We start from the raw sequence: 21,229 nt of genomic DNA on the forward strand, positions 1-21,229 counted from the left end.
GCCTCTCCCTGGTATCTACACGGGGTATCATTTGCACTCAGGATTGCGTCGTGGTAGTAGCGAGGGCCAGTATGTGTCAGCCACATGATGGCCACATAAATGTACTTCTTGCTGCACAGAAGCACTGACCCTTGGAGGCTTGGGTTCGAATCCCAGCTGCAGCCATTCAACACGTGACCAAACGTGTAAATCTGAAAAAATGACTTCACCTTCCTGTGCCTAACGTGGTAAATACACGTATAATACTGCACCAAGTTGTTAAATTATATATAATGTTTCGTCAGTTTCATCTCTATCATTGAATTATGCAACCATTTTGAAACCTATGACCTAGTGTACCGCCTTTGAAATATTTACAGTGTTTCATGTAAATCAGCTTTCTAGACAAATAAATTAATTTTTAAGTCAGGCGTTACTCAAGATCTTTTGTGCCATATGTACAATAGAAGTGGCGAAGTGAGGCGTTACCCTTCCTGGCTTAATGCCTCTCTCCGCCACTTCTGAAACGCAAGGCTGCACCATATTTACAAGAATGTGGTACAGCCCTGCGTTTCCCCCTGCGATGGCGCTACACTTAGCTGCCTAGCGCCAACGCAGACACCCTTGCACCATAGTGCAAGGGTGTCAGCGTGCCGGGGAGGATTGTTTATGTATAGGAAGGTGTCCCTCCTGCACATAAACAATCCTAAAAATGCCATTCTGTCACTTTCATGTGTGTTGCTTCATGCAGCACACATGAAAGTGACAAACTGGCATTTAAAAAAAAAGATTGTTTATGTCCTGGAAGGGACACCTTCCTGCACATGAAAAAACCATGGCATTTTGCTTTTTCCATGTGTGCTGCACAAGGCAGCAGCAGCGGCGAAATTAATGGCTGTTGCGGGGGACGAACGCCCACCGCAACACCGACGACTGCCCACCCCTTTCCCCGCTAACATAGCGTGAAATGGAGCTTATTTACCTGACAGCGTTAAGCCACATTAAGTAGCTTAACGCTGCCTAGTACATAAGGCGCAGCCTCTATCGCCACCACCATCAGTAATAATGATGTTGTGGTGGCAATAAGGGCTTGAACATATACTCCTTTGTTTTTCCTAAAATTATATGTTTAATATACTTATTTATACTGAATTTCTGCCAGTCCTCTTCATCCCTTAGTCTGCCGTTGTCTCTTTCACATTTTTCTTCCTCCCTCTTCAGTATACAAGATGGAACAATGGGTCCATCCACTTCAGCCATTGGCTGACCTCACTGTGAGTGACAGCATTTTGCCCTTTCGCAAGGAGCACATGCGCACACAAAGTAGTTTCCGTCACCTTCTGTGCCTGGGAATACTATGGCAATGTGGGCTTTTTGAGACTCAAAAATATGCTTGCTTTTAGCCAATGCTTTTTCGAGATTGACAAGACCAGTAAAGTTTTGCAAAAACCACAACATAACAGTAATTGATAAAACCAAAATGCTAGAAGCCAATGCCAGGCCTATTGGTGTTGTCAATCCTGCTTACAGACTGTGACAGCTCTTAAATTGGGCAATTTGTTCTCATCCCATTCAGAGCAGTGTCTAAAACCAATTTCTTAATAGTCATTATAAATCATACTTTGATACAAATATCAAAGGGCCACGTGTACAACAGGTTTTAGCAGTCGCAAATGGAGAATTCGGCTGTTTGCACTGCTAAAGAGTTGTTTGGTATCTACTAACCCTATTTGGTGAGTCGTAACTTATTACCGACTCGCAAAATAGGGTTTGCGTGCCAGTATGAGGAAAGGGAGTTTCAAGGGTGTCCCTTCCTAATAGTGAGTCGCAGGGGCATGGATGAATGTTTTGCAAGCGGAATGTGGTTGCAAAACTTGAATATTTTACCGACTCCGTGAAAAAGGTGGTAACCCATTCACAAATGGGAAGGTTCCCAAAAGGACCCCTTCCCCTTTGTGAATTTAGGCGCCAGCATTTATTAAGAGCAGGCAGCAGTCACAAGGACCACTGCCTACTCTATTTTTGAAAAACATTCAGTTTTCTTTTAAGGAAAATGGGCTTCATTTCAATTTTAAAACATTGCTTTATTTATAAAGCAATCACAGACAGGGTGGTCTGCTGACCCCAGCAGGCCACCATTCCTGTGATTACCGGCCATTCCCAGTGGGTCGCAAATTGCAACCTGTCTCATGAATTTTAATGAGGCAGGACAATTGAGACCCCATTGGGAATCGCAAACAGTGTCTGAGACACTGTTGTACATCACAATTAGCGAGCTCCGAAGTGCGAGTCACAAAAAGTCGGTATTACAAACGCACAAAATGATTCTGTCGCACATATGGCCGATAATGCTGATTGGGTCCAAAGGAACCAACACATAGCAAGGAGCATCATGGCCAGGGTTTTAATTGAGCCTTTTTCCAGCCTCACAGAATTTTAAGAAAAAGCTAGAATACTAATCTTGTTCACCGAATGAATCCCCATTTTGCAGCCATTACCCATAATTACCACGAACAATTCATGACAGAAAGCTGTTCCTCTAAAACTGCTACATGAAATCCAAGGAGGACAATTTTGAGATGGTGAAATCACCATGAATTCAACACAACACTAGCAGTCAATGTAGTGCCACACAAACTGGATAACATGTGTGCTTAAAAGTGTTCAGGTGCTTAGAAACAGGTCTTCAATTTAAGGTATTTCAACAGAAAATTCATGCTGCTTCTGGATAAACATGGCGGCCGCCTGATCACTAATAGTGATGCTGTGGCTGTCCTCCACGTGGTCTTGCACCTTTCCAATACCAGGATAATTGACAGACACATTATAAAAAGTACAGCAAATGACACTCAAAACTCTCAAGGGTCTGATTTACAAGGGCAATTCTCTCCAAAGTTCACAGAACTCCAAGGCTGTGATTGACTGGATAGAGCAGGGCAGGGGCAACAAAGACTAGAAATAATATAGGGGTGCCAGCCCTACCGACAATAACTAGTAAAGACATTGTGCACAAGCATATCTGTGTAGCCAAAACAAACAGTTCTTGGTCAATAAATATAGTTATTAGGAATCTCATCTATTTCAGGATCCTTTTTTAGAAAACAAGGGGCATGTTTTTTCAAGGTTTTGCGTTGCCTTTGTGTGGTCCTGCGTGGCTTGATAAATATAGACAAATGCAATGCAGTCCGAACGGCTGCCTTGCGTTAATCTGCCCAGGGAGGTGTTCAGTGGGTGGAGCGTAGGTGAACCCACGCATCCACCCATCCATTCTGACACATTCCCAGATTTGTCAACACTGGTAGACCTGGGAATGCATCAGATTTGTACCCTCGCTGCCAGAGGTGCAGCGAGAAGATATATATTTATTACTCCTCGTTGTTATCTCTTTTTCTCTTTCCAAGTGTGCTGCATTTCAAAAGAGGAAAATGCCTCCAAGGATTGTTTTTGTGCAGGAAGGTGCCCCTTTCTGCACAAAAACAATCCTGCCTTCAACACAGGAACTCTTGCACCATGACATTCGGGTTCCTGCTTTGGCGCTAGGCATCCAAAAGTGCACCAGCGCTAGCGAAGGACAGAAAAGCATCTTATAATAGTAAGTACGGGGCATTCTTGCCCTTTCACGCAGCACAGCAACGTGGCTTGCTGTGCTATGTGAATCTTTTTATACATATGGGCTCACATGTTTATTCATAAAACTTGCTATATATTTAATTCTGCCATTCAATCTAGGTCCAAATACACTATTCTCTGCGCCTTTGGGACCTGATGAAGGACCAATACTCAAACTAACTGGGGAGCGGCGAAGCCCTGTTTGTGTTCTGTATTGTGTGGATGTGTCTGTCCTTTCTCTGTGCAGGGATCTGCTCGCAAGTGGACCATGAAATAGGAAAAGGTGGAATAGGAGAGGGTGGTCCTTTTTAGTGAAGTGTAGTGAAGTAAACCCTTGTAGCAGCAAAGTGAATCCAAATCCATTCCCTGATCATTAGGAAACCTGCATGACAACAACACAGAGATGCTGGTGCCTTTGATGTTTGAGTAACTTTAATTCAATCCCAAAATTGTTTGCACCGGTTCTGCACACAACTGGTTGAAGATCCAGCACGAAACGTCTCTGTGTCTAATTTGTGCCTCGTTCTTTCTGCAGATCAAGACATCCTGGAAGACGTCTTAATCGATAGTGGATTCCTCGCCTCCTTCAGACTGGTAAGTTTGCAGTTTTGGCACATGATCAGTCTATGACAGGAAGGGACGGTAAGTATTCAGTCGCAGGGTGGGGTTCCAGCTAGGAGTAGCAGCGACATGCGTGGACATGTGACTCCCTCCATTGATACTGACTGCACTTGGACTCTCTCAAGGTGGAGACGCTTTGGTGGCCTCGCTCAATGAGGAGATGCATTGGTGGCCTCACTTAAGGAGGAGACACGAGGCCTCACTCAAGGAGGAGTCGCGTTGGTGGCTTCCCTCAAGGAGGAGATGCGTCAGTGGCCTCACTCAAGGAGGAGACGCATTAGTGGACTCACTCAAGGAGGAGACACGTTGGTGGCCTCACTTAAGAAGACACATCGGTGGCCTTACTCAAGGAAGAGATGTGTCGGTGACCTCACTCAAGGAGATGCATTGGTGGACTCACTCATGGAGGAGACACGTTGGTGGCTTCGCTCAAGGAGGAGACGCGTCAGTGGCCTCACTCAAGGAGGAGACGCATTAGTGGACTCACTCAAGGAGGAGACATGTTGGTGGCCTCACTCAAGGAGACACATCAGTGGCCTTACTCAAGGAATAGACATGTTGGTGGCCTAACTCAAAGAGACGCATTAGTGGACTCACTCAAGGAGGAGACACGGGGTTCCAGCTAGGAGTAGCAGCGACATGCGGGGACATGTGACTCCCTCCATTGATACTGACTGCACTTGGCTCACTCAAGGTGGAGACGCGTTGGTGGTTCGCTCAATGAAGAGATACATTGGTGGCGTCACTCAAAGAGGAGACACGGTGGCCTCACTCAAGGAGGAGACGCGTTGGTGGCTTCGCTCAAGGAGGAGATGCGTCAGTGGCCTCACTCAAGGAGGAGACGCATTAGTGGACTCACTCAAGGAGGAGACACGTTGGTGGCCTCACTCAAGGAGACTCATCGGTGGCTTTACTCAAGGAAGAGATATGTCAGTGACCTCACTCAAGGAGATGCATTGTTGGACTCACTCATGGAGGAGACACGTTGGTGGCTTCCCTCAAGGAGGAGACGCGTTGGTGGCCTCGCTCAAGGAGGAGATGCATTAGTGGAGTCACTCAAGGAGGAGACACGTTGGTGGCCTCACTCAAGGAGACACATCGGTGGCCTTACTCAAGGAATAGACATGTTAGTGGCCTCACTCAAGGTGGACACGCATTGGTGGTCTCACTCAAGGAGAAGACACATTGGTGGACTCACTCAAGGAGGAGATGCCTTGGTGGCAGGCAAACTGAACTTCATATCAGGTTCTCACACTTTAATAAACGTTTAAAAAACTTTAACAAAAGTAGGGGGTCTAGAATTTCTCACACTGAAATGTACTGCTGTATGCAACACATTATCTTGTGTTTTGTAAATCATCCCAGGACCACTCTTGTAATCAATGTCACACAAGAACAAAACACACCCAACACACCGTGTCCGTGCTGTGCACGGACACGACGATGAGGTCTTGCCCATTGCAAGTGCTCCAGGTCTCAAAGATACATCTCCAGAAGGAGGCAGAGCCAGTGGAATCAGTCCAGAGGAGAACCACCAAGCGGATGCGGGGTGGGCCTTTAACATCTTGGGGGTGTACAGTGGTGAAGAGTGTGCGTGTGTGGGGGGGGGCTCATGGGGCTCTTTATATACTCCCCGGATAGGATACAGGGGAGAGCAGGTATGAAGGTGGTGTTTAAACAGGGCTCAGAAATAAATACATTGTGCAAAGTGAAAGCATTGATATAATGGAAATATTAAAATGCCGAGCATTTATAGATAGAGAGTCAAGGATAATGTTAAATGCCCGACAGAGGTACTATATAGGAGATACTATAGAGATACGTGAATACCTCGGAGGTTTAAATATAATGGAGGAAGTGAAAGTGCCCCAGAGGGCCTGTAGCTCTAGAACACTAGGTACCACTTGAGCTGGGACCCCTGAAAGTAGCATAAGACACTTCTTCACACAGTGACTCGCCTCACTGCGGCATGATGGGAGCGAAAAGGTGACATTTTCAAAACGCCTTGGGACAGACCTGAGGCGTGATCATTGTGTGAGGGGAAAAAGACTCGGCTGAAGAACAGGAAGGTAAATGGGCAGACTCAATGGGTCAAGTGCTTCTTATGGACAGTGGAAGGAACACCGGAAGTCATTGGAATCTGATGACATCGCAGGAAGTGACATCACACAACTTTTAACAGTGAAGGTGAACAATACACTCTTTTTAAACAATCCTTAGTAGAACATTGATGTCAGCTCATTGATAAATCTGTATTACAGAAAAAAACAAATTGGTACTAAAACTAGCAAAAGATAAATCAAAAGCTATTTAGGTCTCGCCTAGCGACGCAGCGCATGTGCTGCTCGTCTTGGCGAGATCTATTGTTGTCGACTTGGTTGCCAAAGGGGGACAGGACATGTGCACTTGCCTGGACAGCCGATGTGCACGCGCACGGCATCTCCTCTCTGGCGTCTGGAGATCTCAGCTTTCACTTTCACGCGCTCCCACCACGCTTTTACTTTCGCGCGCTCAATCTCAGCTTTCACTGCGATTTCACACAAGGCAGACACATGCCGTACAGGAGATGTGCACACGCACGGCATCTCTGTGGCGCTGCGACTTCACACAAAGCAAAACCAAAGGGGATGATGGATGGAGTGTTGAACATTGCAAGCACTCACCCCCAGTCAACTGATCTGGGTTTAATCCATCATCATTCTTTAGCTCACTCCGCCACCCCTGTTCAGACATGGCCATATGCAAATCAGGCTGAGCCTGTGCCTCATGGGAACAGTCCAGCCCGAACTGCCAAGCCACATCTTCCCTGGATCGGAAACAAGCATCCTGGGACCGGTTTCTGGCTAATCAGCCGTCATCAGCCAGACTAGCTTGAATCCAGTGGCAAAGTGAGCAAGGGACCCACGTCTGGGTGACTTCACACAAGGCAGACACATGCCGGACAGGAGATGTGCACATGCACGCCCTCTCTGCGGCGTTGCGACTTCACACAAGGCAGAGGGCAAAGTTATCCGTGCCGTAGGTTTAATTGGAGCTCATGTCGATAAGCACGGCGCCCGCTTCTGGGACACCGCGCTCCTTTATTTTTTTTCATTTTTTATAACTTTGATTGAGCGCAGCGCCGGCTTCAGGGTCACTGCGCTCGTTTATTTTATTACGTGTAACAGTGAATTCTCCTCGCAGCGGCGCTGTGTTGTTGCGGACCCTGTGCCTGCTCCAGCAGTAACAGAGTCTCAGTCCGGAGGCTGAACAATCCCAGTTAAGGCAGGAGAAACATGTTAATTGAGCAAGTGTGTAGCATGTATTTATCCCCTCTGTGTCATCTGCGGGTGTGTCCCCTTTGAGTCCTGTATGTCTCGCGTCGTCCTTCGCCTCCAACCTTTGCAAGTATATGTCCCATGTTGTGAGTCCATGCTCGCCCCCGACCCCCTTGCTGGCCGTCTGACAGCACCGCGGCCTCGGCCCTCGCCCAGCTCAATGTATGATGGAGCCAGACCGGTGTGTCCAGTGCAGCTGGTGGTTTCCAAGCCTTTGCAATCTCGTCTGCAGTAACTGAGCCTTTCAGGAAGGGGGGTGTTTGCAGAAGGGGCTGCTAAGGTTTCAGCTTCCGCCACAAACAAGAGAACTCCCCAGAGCATGTGTGCACTGCAGCTTCTACAGTGAGAGGAAGCAGTGGAGGAAGCTGTGCACACAGCCTGATCGAACCTTGTACCGGCAGTAAGCTGCGGGTAACCCTCCGTCTATATGCGGCAGCGCAAGAAGTATCAAGTAGCAAAGAGCATTAGGCATTCTCATTAGAATATATGTCGCATAATTCATATCTTAGATCCATTAAATAGCAGCCAAAGCCACTGCGGACTACGCTGCTGGCTTCGGTTCATCTTACCTCATTGTTTTCCCTGGGACTTCACTGCTGCTGGTGGTGGCGTAGCATTTGCCCGGTGTTACGGTTAGCCCGCAGCGCTGGACAGTTGCAGCCCGGGCTCTAAATCAAGGCCCCAGCAGCGTAGGGTGTCACCCCATGGGCTATTTTTACAATGGTGCCTCTGGGGTTACTGCTTCTAATGAATTTCTTGCGGATTTCTTAACAATACAGCAGTGTCTCTGGAAGTGTTGCACACATGGCTGGGCACGGACACGCAACACGTTTATGGGAAAGACATGTCCAGTATTTGTTCAGCTGCTCTGAAAGCTGTTTCTTTAAAGGCTCTGTGACGTGCATGATGGCTTTGCATAACATAACACAGCATGACTGGATGTGACATGATAAAACATAATATATTTAAGATTTAAGAAGAGGATAAAGGAAAGCTAATGTAACCAATTCCTCTTCATAATCGTGTGCACACGGGTGCCTGGACCATTTTTCAGAAAAGGGCGGTTCAGTCCAGTTTTTAAAAGCCTTTGCAGACATAACCAACACTAGAGCGGGTCATTTGTGACTGGATAGTAACCGTTTCTTAGAACCTGGATGTTTAATAGCAGCTTATTGTTTGACAGTATTAGAAAGTCCCATCCTGACTCTGTAAAACAAGCATTTGCTATTTGCATCGCATTTGCGAGAGTTTGAGCTATTGGTATTCTAAGTGACAAATCCTCTTAATTATTTGTTTTGAAAACCTGCAAGCAGTGCCTAAATACTTACAATCCTTCCTTATGAGAATGAAGGATGGCAGTTACAGGGGCGTAGTTACTGCCAGCCTTCCTTCTCATAAACAACGACTATAAGCACGAAGTACATGTTTACGCACCACTTGCACATTTTCAAAACACACAAATAAAAGACATTGTCATTTACAATGCCAATAGCTCAAACTCTCGCAAATGCGAGACCTATTGCATTGCAAATGCTTGTTGTAAAAGGTCAGTAATCATACTAGGCAAATTATAGTGGTTGTAAACGGCGACATAGGGAAAGCAATTGCTACAGTAAGGCATGAACGAAATGAAATAAAAAAATTCTTGTAAAGCAGACACATACCTTTGAAGTGTCTTGGCGGTGTTGACCATAAGCGTTGTGAGAGAATAACAAAAAAAAGTGAGCCCTGACTTGGAACGGGAGGGGAACAGTGCTTAATTTGAGCCGGTGGTTTCCGGTGCTCAGCAGCAGCACTGAATCCTCAGCAACTGTACTTTTCATGAGAACCAGTGAAGGACACATTAATTTCTGGGAGACACGGGGAGATTAAGTGATTTTCCCAGAATCACAGGATGTTGAGCCAATGTGTTCCTCAGCTCCGAAGTCGGAGCTCTGGCCATTATGCCACATCCTCTCCCCACTTTCATGGTTAGTAGTTGGTTCTGTTTTAGGCGGCACTAACAGGAGAAATGGGCTGGTGCAAGCTGCCTCCTGACGAAAGCCCCGGCACTTTTTTTTTTTTTTTTTACAAATTAGCCACTGGAGGGGAGCCAGTGACTCGTCTGCTGTACAGGACTGCCCTGCCATTGTATGGGACAAAAGTCAGCACCACGAGGGTGACGTGGCAAGGCTGTGACGCGGGGTGTCGGCCAAAGAACAGGGGAGATGATAAATTAAAACAAACTGGAGTCCGGCATCTCCAAATTGATAAGTTTACGGGGGGAAAAATCGAACTAAATGAAAAGTGCAAAAGCCCAAATCCTTAAGTTAAAATCATGAAGGTCAGTCCCTTCAAGGAGGCACTCAATTCGAATAACGAACCAGGCCCTAACAAAAGTCAGCACTGAGCGCTCTTACAAGCGTGCGGCAACTATCCGTAGCTCGCTATGGTGCATGACGCTGGGAGTCAAACGCTCTGCTGACCAGCCTCTTGTTGGTCTGAAAACACGGGCAACCATGTGCTGTAGGCTTTATGGGGAACCTCAAACTCTCTTATCTATAAACACGTCTATAGAAACATATCATTTAACTCAGAGTAAATCCGATATACTCAAGGTGGTAGTAACCAACTTCACCGAAACCGAAAGACCGGCTAAATAACTGTAAAAATAACAAAAGACTGGAACTTCAGAATTTGTACAGATTGGACAAATACAGAATGTATTAGATTGCACAATGTGATGGGTTTTTTTGCAATGAAATCTGAACAATTATAAGTTTGTAAAATGTGTTAGTCAATCAATCAGTCAATCAGATTTGTAGAGCGCGGCTGCATCACTCGTGAGGGTCTCGAGGCACTGGGAGAACGAGCTGCATGTTCTCCTATTGGTTGAACATCCGAGTCTTGAGGTCCTTCCTGAACTGCTGAAGCAAAGGTGAGGCTCTGAGGTGTAGGGGAGGTTGTTCTAGGTCTTAGCCGCCGGGTGGAAGAGCGGCCTCTGCTGTTCGTCCGGCAGATGCGACAAGTGGATACTAGGATGTGGAATTCGAAGCGGAGTTTCCTGCTAGGTTGGTAGAAGATCATTCGATTGTTGAGGAACTTCGGTCCTTCATTGTGTAGCGCCTTTTAATGATCACTATAATATTTTATTTAACAACTCAATTTTTCTAAACTCCAAAATCACTTGTTTAACTTTGCTTATTGAGAATTTTGAGTCACTTTTAAACAAATAAATGTTAGAATATTTTCATTAGCAAATCCACATTTTCTCAAACTCGTTAACAACATTAGAACCTACAACAGATTAGGCTTGTGCTAATAAAACTGCTTTTCTGAATTTTGAAAAAGTTGTTATTGGTTGCTAAATGGCCTTGTGCAAAGACAGTTCCTCCTACCCACATACTTGTGGGAGAATGAAACCTATTTCAAAGTCTGTTTTTGCCTGCTGAAAATAAGTTTCCCACATCTCTAGTGTGAGTTCCCTCGAGAAGATGAAAACTTGCATTTCATTCTCTTATCAGTTATCACTAAAATTAGAACCTAGGGCCTGGTTTAGATCTCGGCGGATGGGGTACTCTGTCTCAACGGTGAAGTATAAACCCTCCGCCTAATTGTAAATACCATTATATTCTATAGAATTTCTATTTTTTGCGAACAGGATATCCTTTACAGTTGTGACGGAGTAACCCATCCACCAAGATCTACATCGGGCCCTTAATTATTTAAAATATAAATATTGAAAAAAGCCAGTAGGTCTGGGTTGTTTGTAAATTCATGCATTTGTTACATCTGGATGAATTAGTAGGAAGATGGACAAGTGAACTGATTATAGAGTGAAAGTGTGAATATGGATGATGAATGTCAATGAAGAGGACTGATGGCTGCATGAATGAGAGCCAGAAGATGGATGGAAGGGTGCATGAGGGTGGATGGATGTGTGTGGAGATGGACCGGTGAAAGAATGAGTTTGAGGATTTATGAATGGGGGAATGAGTAAGAAAATGGTTGCATGGATCTATGAGGGTGCAAACGATAGGAGGCGAATGAATATGAGGAATGATGAATGGTAGTGTGAAGAAAAACAAATGAATAAGCCAGTGAGTGTGTGGGTGGATCATGGGGGATGAATATGTGAGCGTGTATGAGTGATGAGTCGATGAGAGTGCAGGCCAGGTGACTAGATATAATAAGAGGGCAGATAGAGGAAAGAATGAGAGCGGAAGAGCAGACGAATGAATGAGTGACTGTTACAATGTACGAATGTATGGATGAATAGACCTAAAGATGCACCTTTAAGTGTGAGGATTGATGGAGGAATGGATCAATGAGTGTATGGATGAATAAGTCTGTGAGGTTGAATGGATATGAGGAGGTTCTGGTGCCAGGAGGAGCCGTGACAGGCCAGGTTTAGCGACATAACAGGGAAGCCAGTGTCAGGAACAGCATCCTGCACAAGCATGGACTACCACCAGTCCAGAACCAGGCTACCCGCCCTCCACCATGCCATACTTCGTAACCAGGCAACCGAGGTTTCAGGAAGAGATGGGAAAGATCTCAAGAGGTCATGGAGCAGGTGACAGGGTGGCTTCAAAGTGGACGGTGTATCAGCTAAACTCAAAAAACTAAAATTCATGGAAAGAGAGAGGGGAAAATTGTGTCAGAATTCCTAATAATAGTTCCTTCTCCCAGGTTTATGTTATTTATTTTTTGAACATTTTCGTTAGTATTATCCATATTTATTTTTGGCCATGTTATTGGTACTTATCCACATTTATTTTGTGTTTTGAGAATAAATGGAGTTGTAAAATGGTATATTTCCACATTTATTTAACTGCTAAACTTGCACTCATACTTGAATGACTATCACCTTTTAACAAATTAAGCAGCCAAATAATAATAAAACACTACAGCCACAGGAAAATATCAGCAATATTCTACAAATACATGTTAACCCATGCCTGTATTTAAGGAAATCTCGTGCTGTTTTTTCACTCCTGTATGCTCTGTCTCTGTTCTTGGAACTTGGTCTGCAACTCGCGAAAGACAGCATGGAGAGTCACTCACAAGAAACTACATTTTCAGTATTTTTCCTCTGAAAAATAAATACAAATAGGAAACACATTGTTTTTTGTCTGTAAAAATCAGCTAAAACAAAAACCTGGGAGCCTTAGTTATAGCATATTTATTTATTATTTATTTATTTATTTTACAGAGTTTTATATAGCGCAAACTTCACACGTATCGGGTATCAGAGCGCTTTACATAGCACCAGTTGCTTTACATGAGGACACATTCATTTGTTTTTTTGTTAGGCACAGGGAGATTAAGTGATTTGCCCAGAATCACAGGATGTTCAGCGTTATTGCCGAGACTAGAAGCCAGGTCCCCAGATTCGAGGACGACAGCCCTAGCCGTTAGGCCAACTCCTATATTGTGGCCATTTTACCTCAGGCTGAGATCTATAACATTCCAAAGTGAACAACAAACGGCATGCACAGCCGCAGACGGTGTACAGCCTGAATATCAACCTCAAGTATCAGTGGGACAGAATACCGAGGACAAAATACCGAAAAAAATATTGACATGTACATAAATCTAGATTTTCTATACGTGACCACATATATGTACCTATGTGGTAGATACATCTTCAAGGTACGTCGATGTGGAGTTAGGAAGAGTAGATCTATCCTTCCCTCTATGCACTTACCTTTAGATATTTTGGCCCTTCTTCATGAAAGGCTTGCGCTGCCGTTGCATCACTTTTTTTGTGACACTAGAGCAGCGCAATCAATGCGCCGCACTGCGCCCTGTTTACAAAGTGAGGCATCTAGGAAGATGCGCCACTTTGTAAAGGCCGGCGCTACATTATACCTGCATGAGGTATACTGTATGCAGGGTGGGCGTTCCCCCGTAAAAAATGCTCATAGAAGTGGCGCAGTGAAATCTATGAGATTTCACTTCACCACTTCTGGGACTTGGCTGCGTCAAAATCCTTAGCAGGCGCAAGGCTCGACAAAGGGCGTTTCACTCGCCCATGGGTTATGACACACTGCTGGAGTTGCGTCAGTCTCCCAAAACCCTCCAGCAATGCATCATTTTTGCCTCACCAGATACGTCAGAATTCCTGATGTATCTGTAAATCCTTGCGCCATTGAGCACCGTATTGTAAATATGGCACATCCATGGTGTTGTAAGGACGGCGCTATGAAAAGTGACGCATCTCTGTTTTTGCCCAACGATGCGCCACTTTTCGTAAATGAGGCCCTTTGTTTGTCTTTGTGCCAGGATGTTATTGGTAGTACAACCCGCAGACCAGTTGTCTTTTGCAGTTTTTTGCTTATGGTTTGCATTAAGCCCCCTATTATTGACCACCCATTCCAACTACAAAGAGAGGTAAAGCTCGCGCAGCAGACCCTGTTCACTACTAGCGAAGCAGTAGTGCGCGTGGCATGGCCGATCCTTGCTTCCTCTGTTGACTGGTCCACTCTCTCCAGCTCCGCCTGATCCGCGCCAGGCTGGTACTGGATTTATTCAACGCAGATACAATGTTGAGGCGCAGCCAGCCTGTGAGTTACTACTTATTATATCAGATGCACGTGCCTTATCAGGAGGAGAACAGAAGGAGTAAATGAGCGGTAGAAAGAGGGCTGCATTGTTGTGTAGAGTTAGCAACCTTTGTTTTCAGCACATAATGTTTCCTCTGTAAAATTCTGATTGTGCATTGATAAGTGGCTTAGATGAACAGGTGTAGGCAAAACTCCAAAGCAACAGGAAACTATGTTGTATTAATATTGTGAGATTGACGATAAGTTTTAAAGACTTATTGAGTTTATAGCATAAGAGCGGAGCGCATTAGCACGGTACATGCCGGAGAAATAGGCAGACTACGTAGGAAATGTAGGAATTCTCTGCCTCGATTTGTTGACTGTCAAGTCTAGTTTAGTGAATATTAAAGCCCTACAACTCCATGAAGAGTTGTACTAACAAAACCAACAAAAGATAAAACTCATCTTCATAAAATTACATCTGACAGCAAATCCATTGTTTTAAAAGAGTGAGGAGGGGCAAACATACATCCACTGCCCTGGCCTTCTCTAGACATCATCTCTTACAGTCGGTACACATTCTCTGACGCGATCTGGGTCTGACATCACGTCACACGCTTCATTCTATTCCCCACATACAATTAAAACAAGGACCATCATTTGCACCTCATCGCGACAAACATTACAAACCCTTCATGGGAACGGGACGCTCTCCCAGGTACCTGTTCCATAGACTAGCCGCGACCCTCGGATAGGCCAGGGGACATGTTCATCTAAGTGTGCAGATAAATAAAAACAGCCAAACTTTGCCAATTCCAGAACTACGGCTAAACATGCTGGGGCATATTTACAAGGAAATGTCAGCGCGTGCAGCTGCACCAAATTTGGCAGCGCTGCGCTCCACCATTTCCAAAACGTAGGCATGTGCTGTATTTACAACAATATGATGCACCCCTGCGTTTCCCTAGCGCTGGTGCTAAAATTGTCTGCCTAACGCCAATGCAGGCACCCTTGCACCATAGTTCAAGGGTGCCTACGTTGCAGGGAATTATTGTTTTTGTGGAGGAAGGCCCTTCCTGCACATAACCAATCACTAATGGCGATTTGTTACTTCAACGTCTGCTGCATTAGCAGCACACATTGAAAAAGCAGAAACGAGGAGAAATAAAAGTATTTTGCCTCGTTTTGCCATTCTAACACCTTCTATTGCATGGCGTTAGATTTGGCGCTGCCTCAGATTTACACCTCCTTGTAAATCTGGGGAAGCGTCAAAATGCAACGGGTGTTGCAGTGGAACGCCCACAGCAACACCCATTGCATGCCCCTTTCACGCAAAGTGAAGCGCTGCGTTGTAAATATGGAAAAGGGCATAGCGCCACCAGAACATCGCTAAAAGAGAAGTCCTGGTAACACTATCCCCTTGAAAATAAACCCTGTTATCTTAAGACAATGCCTCATGTTCTCAAAGCTATTTTCAATTAAAGTAGTTTTCATTACAGATTTTACCCAACTCCTTGAGGGGAAACTCAACAACATCCTTCAAGCCCCAATTAAAAATTGCTAGTGCCGCCTTGAGCGACATCGATGGAGCCTGAGAGAGCGCGGAATTCAATGAAATGAACTGTTTTAAGCCTTTCCTCTTTATGCCTCTCATACCTAGCTGTATCCTTGCAGCCCCAAGTGACAAGGGTTGTCTAAGACCTAAAAAGGACCTCCAAGTCTTTCAACCAACTATGTTTAGCTTTGGTGGATCAGATGAGGCATTGGTTGACGTTCCAAGCCACAGAGCGAACTTGCTGGTACTTTTGCTTCATAACCTTTCCTGTGGGTCTTAAGCTCAACACACGAATTAAAGGCGCTCGCTAGTGCTTGTGAAATTGAGCACGTGGTCAGACTCTGTTGCCCCACGTGTGGGAACCATGTATAAATTTACAACATCTACAAATGAAGAGTTGCAAACTTACTAGCAAATGGCTTTCCAGAGCTCTAGATACTGAAAGCTTTATTTATTTTATTTTTATTTATTTATTTTATTTAATGACTTTTATATAGCGCTGGCTAGACCAGGAGGTATCAGAGCGCTTTACATGAGGATCGGAGAGTTGCAGGTTACAAGTTACATTTGTTACAAGAGAATAGACAAACATAGGATAAAAAAACTATGTTAAGGAAATTCTTCAAGGGAGGGGGAGAAAGGAGACAGAACAGGGAGACGGGGAGAAACTGTGTCCAATGTCCGGCTGGGTAGGTGACGGCCGGCAGGATTAACCAGGGCCAATCTCCTCAATAGCTGTCAAGGCAGGTCCACCGGGCATTGGCCATAATGCTCAGACTCTGCTGTCTGGATAGTGGTCAGGTGTAATCAGAAAATGTCATAGTAGAGCAGGGGAGTTGGAGAGGTGAGAAATCATAGTCCGAGCAAAGTCCAGGCGACATCTTGAGGTCAGGCACTGTCCTGAGATGGCTCAAGTCTCCAGGGCCATATCGTTTTGTCGGGGGGGTGGTCCCAGAGAAACCCCCACTGCTATCATTTAAATGCTGAAATGTGTCACAGCCGAGAGTGGGGACTCCTGTTCCGGACAGGCAGAACTCCTCCATAGGAGGGCGGTCTGCAGATCGATCAGTCCCCGGAGGAAACCAGGGGAGGACGTCAGGTTTCGGGACCCAGCTTTGAATGTTAAGGTCATGCTGCCTTTTCTCTCCCATTTTCTCTTCATAGCCTTGACTGTGCCTTCCCTCCGGTGCGCAGTCCTCCCCTCGTGACAGACGTCTCACTGGCTGCCATTTTAGAGTCAGGAGGGCCGCTTTGGCGCCTTGTTGCATGTGTGGGTGTTGCGGGGGGCCCCTCCCTACACCACCATTCCCTCCCGGTGCGGGTGATAGCATTTGCGCCCTGACTCACTGGAAAAACACTGGTGACAAAAGGTTCTATCACCACTGCTTCATCCCGGTCCGCAGTGTTTGGCCACTGCGGCACTCCAAGTGCCATTTGCAGGCAGTCACTTCCCTGCAGCCACCACCGGATCACTTTTGCGCGCACTGGGGATGCAGAGGGGACATCTCTGGGACTCGCCGCTCCTCCGACGGAGTCTCTCAGGTGTCTGCTCCTGATTCCACGGCCCCAGCTCAGTTTTATATAAAAGTGAGTCCACTACGCCTCAAGCACCATTTTGAGGTGCAATCACCTGGCAAATTTTAAGCCGATTACACGGCACCAGAGCAGTTAGGGGGAACGGTGCTCACAGCGGCAGATGCACCCAGTGCTACGATGTCGGGAGAGGGGTTTTCCAGATGGTTTTGGTGCGGAGAAGTACACCGCTTGGTTGCCGTGGCGTAGGGCTACCACGAAGCTTCAGCTCCGAGCAGCCATGGTGGGCTCAGGCCAGCCCTCAATCCCAACTTCCTGACACACCCCATTTCCTGACACACCCTTCCCTCTGGCTGTCTGGGCTCTTTTTATTAGCTACCTCTCCTTTCAGTCCTGAATGGTCCACAAGGCACTATTTGTAGGCGGAGGCGCACATAACGTAACAAGAAAAACATATTGATACATCTAGTGGAGAGAAAAACTGGTGCTCACAGCCAGCTGGGAAGGTCAAAGCTCCATGGCCTGTTGGGTTGGCTTCATTAAAAGCGAGTCGGCTCCTCGAAGTTTCTTGGGAGTTGCCTGGGAAGCAGAGAAATTAAAATGTGGTCAATGTAACTTGAAGATTTTTTTTAGCCAGGCACACGTCTGACTTCAGTACTTGTGTCTTCTGTCTGTGAATGACTGTTTATGTTCAGTCTCAGTATAGCATGGTTTACTTTAGGAATACTCAGGGGCATAATAACAAGGGCTTTATCTCCGCTTTTTTGGCTTTAAAAGCCAAAGAAGCGGAGATAAAAATATCGCCCTATCAACAACAGGGTGCTAACATGCAAAATCGCATGTTAGCACCCTTTTTCACTACGCTTTCCTTTGCATCTCTAATGAGATGCAAAGTGGGCATTCCAGAGCAAAATAATAGGAGAAATGTATTATCAAGCTTCACGCTAACCCTGTTAGAGACAAAAAAAGCAGCGCTAACCACGGTTAACGCTGCTTTTTTACGTCTGCTAATTTTCAGACTTAGCCATGTAATCCAATGGGAGGTGGATTACATGGCTAAGTCCACCATGGGCTATCAACAAGGATATCCCTATCCTTGTAGTTTTATCGCTGCATTACCAGTGATAACCTCCCAAAATGCCGTTATCGCAGAATTTTTTATCGCCTAGGCAGTTAGAGTTCTTAATAACGCGATAACCAGGCGATATATCCAGCGATAGCGGCCGTTAAAAAAATTAACGCTATGCGCCCTTAGCGTTAATTTTCCCTGTTCCTTGTTAATATGCCCCAAAGTCTTTTCCCCAAACCAGTGGAGCGCTCTATCTATCTCTGTTCAGTGAATCCTCAGGTCTAGGTCTTGTGAATCTCTTGTGGAATCCCTGTGCAGTAAAGATGGTCTCTGTTTTTCCTTCCTCCCTCTCTCCTGACCTGCAGCCTGTACACCTGACCTCCCTGGTGCTGGTTCTACTCTACGAGTTCCACAAAAGCAAGTTCACGTTGCTGCCATTTCTGAGCTCCGAGGAGGAAGCGGGGAAGGAGGTGACCGACGTGGCGAAGGCTATATACAAGTAAGTCTATAGCCTCGGCTGTGATCATGGTGGAGGGCTTCTGGCAGACATGATACACCAGGGGACTTATAGGAAGGATCATTACATATGTATTAGCACAGAGCAGAGTGTCTGTGTGACAGATCCCGATGGAGAGCTCTAATTCCATCTGTTCCAGCATGCCTCAGTATGTATGTCACAGCTAAGAATGTCTGTATATCATAACATTTTAATTTACGTGACATGTATTCATGTGCTTCTGAAAATGTCTATATATACAAGTATTAATACACCTTTATATCTTAACATTCCTATGTATGTCTCATCTAAGTACGCATGTATAAACTAACATGACTAAGTATGTATGTCACAGATAAGAACACATATATCATAACATGTCTATGTACATCTAAATATGCATGTATAGCTTAACTTGTTTAAGTATGTATGTCTCATCTACGAATGCATGTATATTGTAACACGTTTATGTATGTCTTAATAGGCAAGTATATCTTAACATGTCTAAGTATGTATGTCTCAGCTACGGATGCACATACATCGTAACATCTCTACATCTATTTATGTATCTCTTAAAATGTCTAAGTATGCATGTCTTAGCTAAATATGCATGTATATCTTAATACGTCTAAGTGTATACATCTAAATATGCACACATATCTTAACATGTCTAAATATGTGCCTGTATATTGCAACATCTGTACATATTTGAATATGCATGTTTATCTTCACATGTCCAAATATATTTGTCTCAGCTATGTGTGAAAGCATATGTTACCATGTCTAAGTGTGAACGTTTAAATATGCATGCGTATATTAACATGTCTAAGTATGTATGTTTACATCTATGCCTCAGCTACATACATGTGCATGTCTCGCCGTCTGTAAGTATGTGTATTTCTAAATATGTGTGTCTCAACTGTGTATGTATGCCTCAGCATCTCCAAGTCTGTGTCTGAATATGTATGTGTCTCAGCACCCCTAAATATGTACCTACCAGCTACGTACGCAAGTATAAAATGTGTAAGTGTGTATGTCTAAATACATATGCCTCAGCTATGTATGTGTGTCTCGGTATGTCTAAATGTGTGTCCAAATAATCTTGATTCAGATCTGTCATTCTCATCATGTCTTTGCTCGTGGTTCATACATTTTCATGGCAAATGGCACTTAATTATGCAACATGGCATTATGGCATACATGCTGCATAACAAGTGTAAATCAAGATTCTTGAAAATATGTGAATTACGCTGGCGTAATTTATATTTCACCCGACCTCATCCTATCCTGCTTAGTTATGCTTCCCCTAATGATCAGAAACTGTATGTATGTATGTATATCCCAGCATGACTAAGTATGCATGTCTAAATAATAAATCTCAGGTAACAATATATGTCTCAACTACATATGCATTCTGCATCATGCCTAAGTATACCCAAATGTGTACCACTCATGTGAGTATGCGTGTCTCAGGAGGTATGTCTAAATATATATGTCTCAGCTTGTCACAGTGTGTATGTCTAAGTATGCACGTTTCTGCTAAGTATGCATGCCTCATCATGCCAATGTATAACTATATAATAATTTGTGTTGTATGAAACACTCCATACTGCACAGATGTTTGTCAGTACCCACGTAAGGTAAGCAGTTTAAGGACCTATGGAAGGATCATAGGCAGGGTATCTCCTGCTGGGGTTCAGGCATGACTTCCATCTTGCCGCACTCTTGCCAGCGCCAAACATTAAGTCAACTGAGCCATCCTGCCATATATCTCAACATGTCAAAGCATCTATGTCTATGTATGTTTCAGGTGAGCATGTATGTCTCAGTACCCTAAGAATGTACCTCTCTGCTAATCATGTCTGTATGCTGTAATAGTATAAACTTTTGTTCTCTGCAGAATCTGCAGTGCTTAATTTGTAAAATAAATACATAAGTGCATGTGTCCAAAATGTTGCTAAATAGGCCACCGCCCAGTTCCTGTATCATCCCGACCCACTTCCACCAGATGTACCGCCTTCCAAATGTGCAGTAACCTTTCCTCAAAATGCACTACGGTTAGGGTCGCTGGATGTTTGAGATTTTGCAAATGCAGCATTTTTTGCGTTTATGGGTTTGTCACATTTGCCACATAATCCATCCTTTTCTTCAAAATCTGCAGAGTAAAAAAAAAGTTTTTAAGTTCAAAAGGATCAAAAGTTACTAAACTCAGCAGCATATGTCTTTGTGCCGTGGAAGGCCCTCCGCAAAAATTGACTGGTCACCTTTCTCTTGCTTATAGCAGTGTTTGTGTGTTAAACTAGGAGGTTAAAACTGTGCTAAAACGGTAATACCATGAGTAAAAATGACAAAATAATGAGCCGATACTATCACAAAATGTGCCACATTAAGCCACATAATTGACCTTTTCTTGCTACATAATTGTCAACCCTCCAGCATAATCCTCCCCTGCCGCATAATTCCAGTGGCCCTGACTACAGTGAGCCCAGAATATGCATCCGCAGGTCACCCACACATCTATCA

General features: G+C 44.8%; 1 protein-coding gene across 2 annotated transcripts in view; it reads left to right on the forward strand.

The window, feature by feature from the left end:
- LOC146806326 (protein NSUN7-like) overlaps positions 1-21,229 on the forward strand; it is a 116,951-nt gene that overhangs the window by 21,959 nt on the left and 73,763 nt on the right. The window contains exons 2-3 of one of the 2 annotated variants that reach the window (XM_085623526.1): positions 4,124-4,182; positions 18,576-18,709. In XM_085623526.1, coding sequence (XP_085479652.1) covers positions 4,124-4,182; positions 18,576-18,709 — 193 coding nt within the window. The remainder of the gene's footprint in view (positions 1-4,123; positions 4,183-18,575; positions 18,710-21,229) is intronic. The other variant, XM_085623527.1, reaches the window with a different exon arrangement.

This window comes from Triturus cristatus, chromosome 8 (genome assembly GCF_964204655.1).
Source record: "Triturus cristatus chromosome 8, aTriCri1.1, whole genome shotgun sequence".
Classification (NCBI taxonomy): domain Eukaryota; kingdom Metazoa; phylum Chordata; class Amphibia; order Caudata; family Salamandridae; genus Triturus; species Triturus cristatus.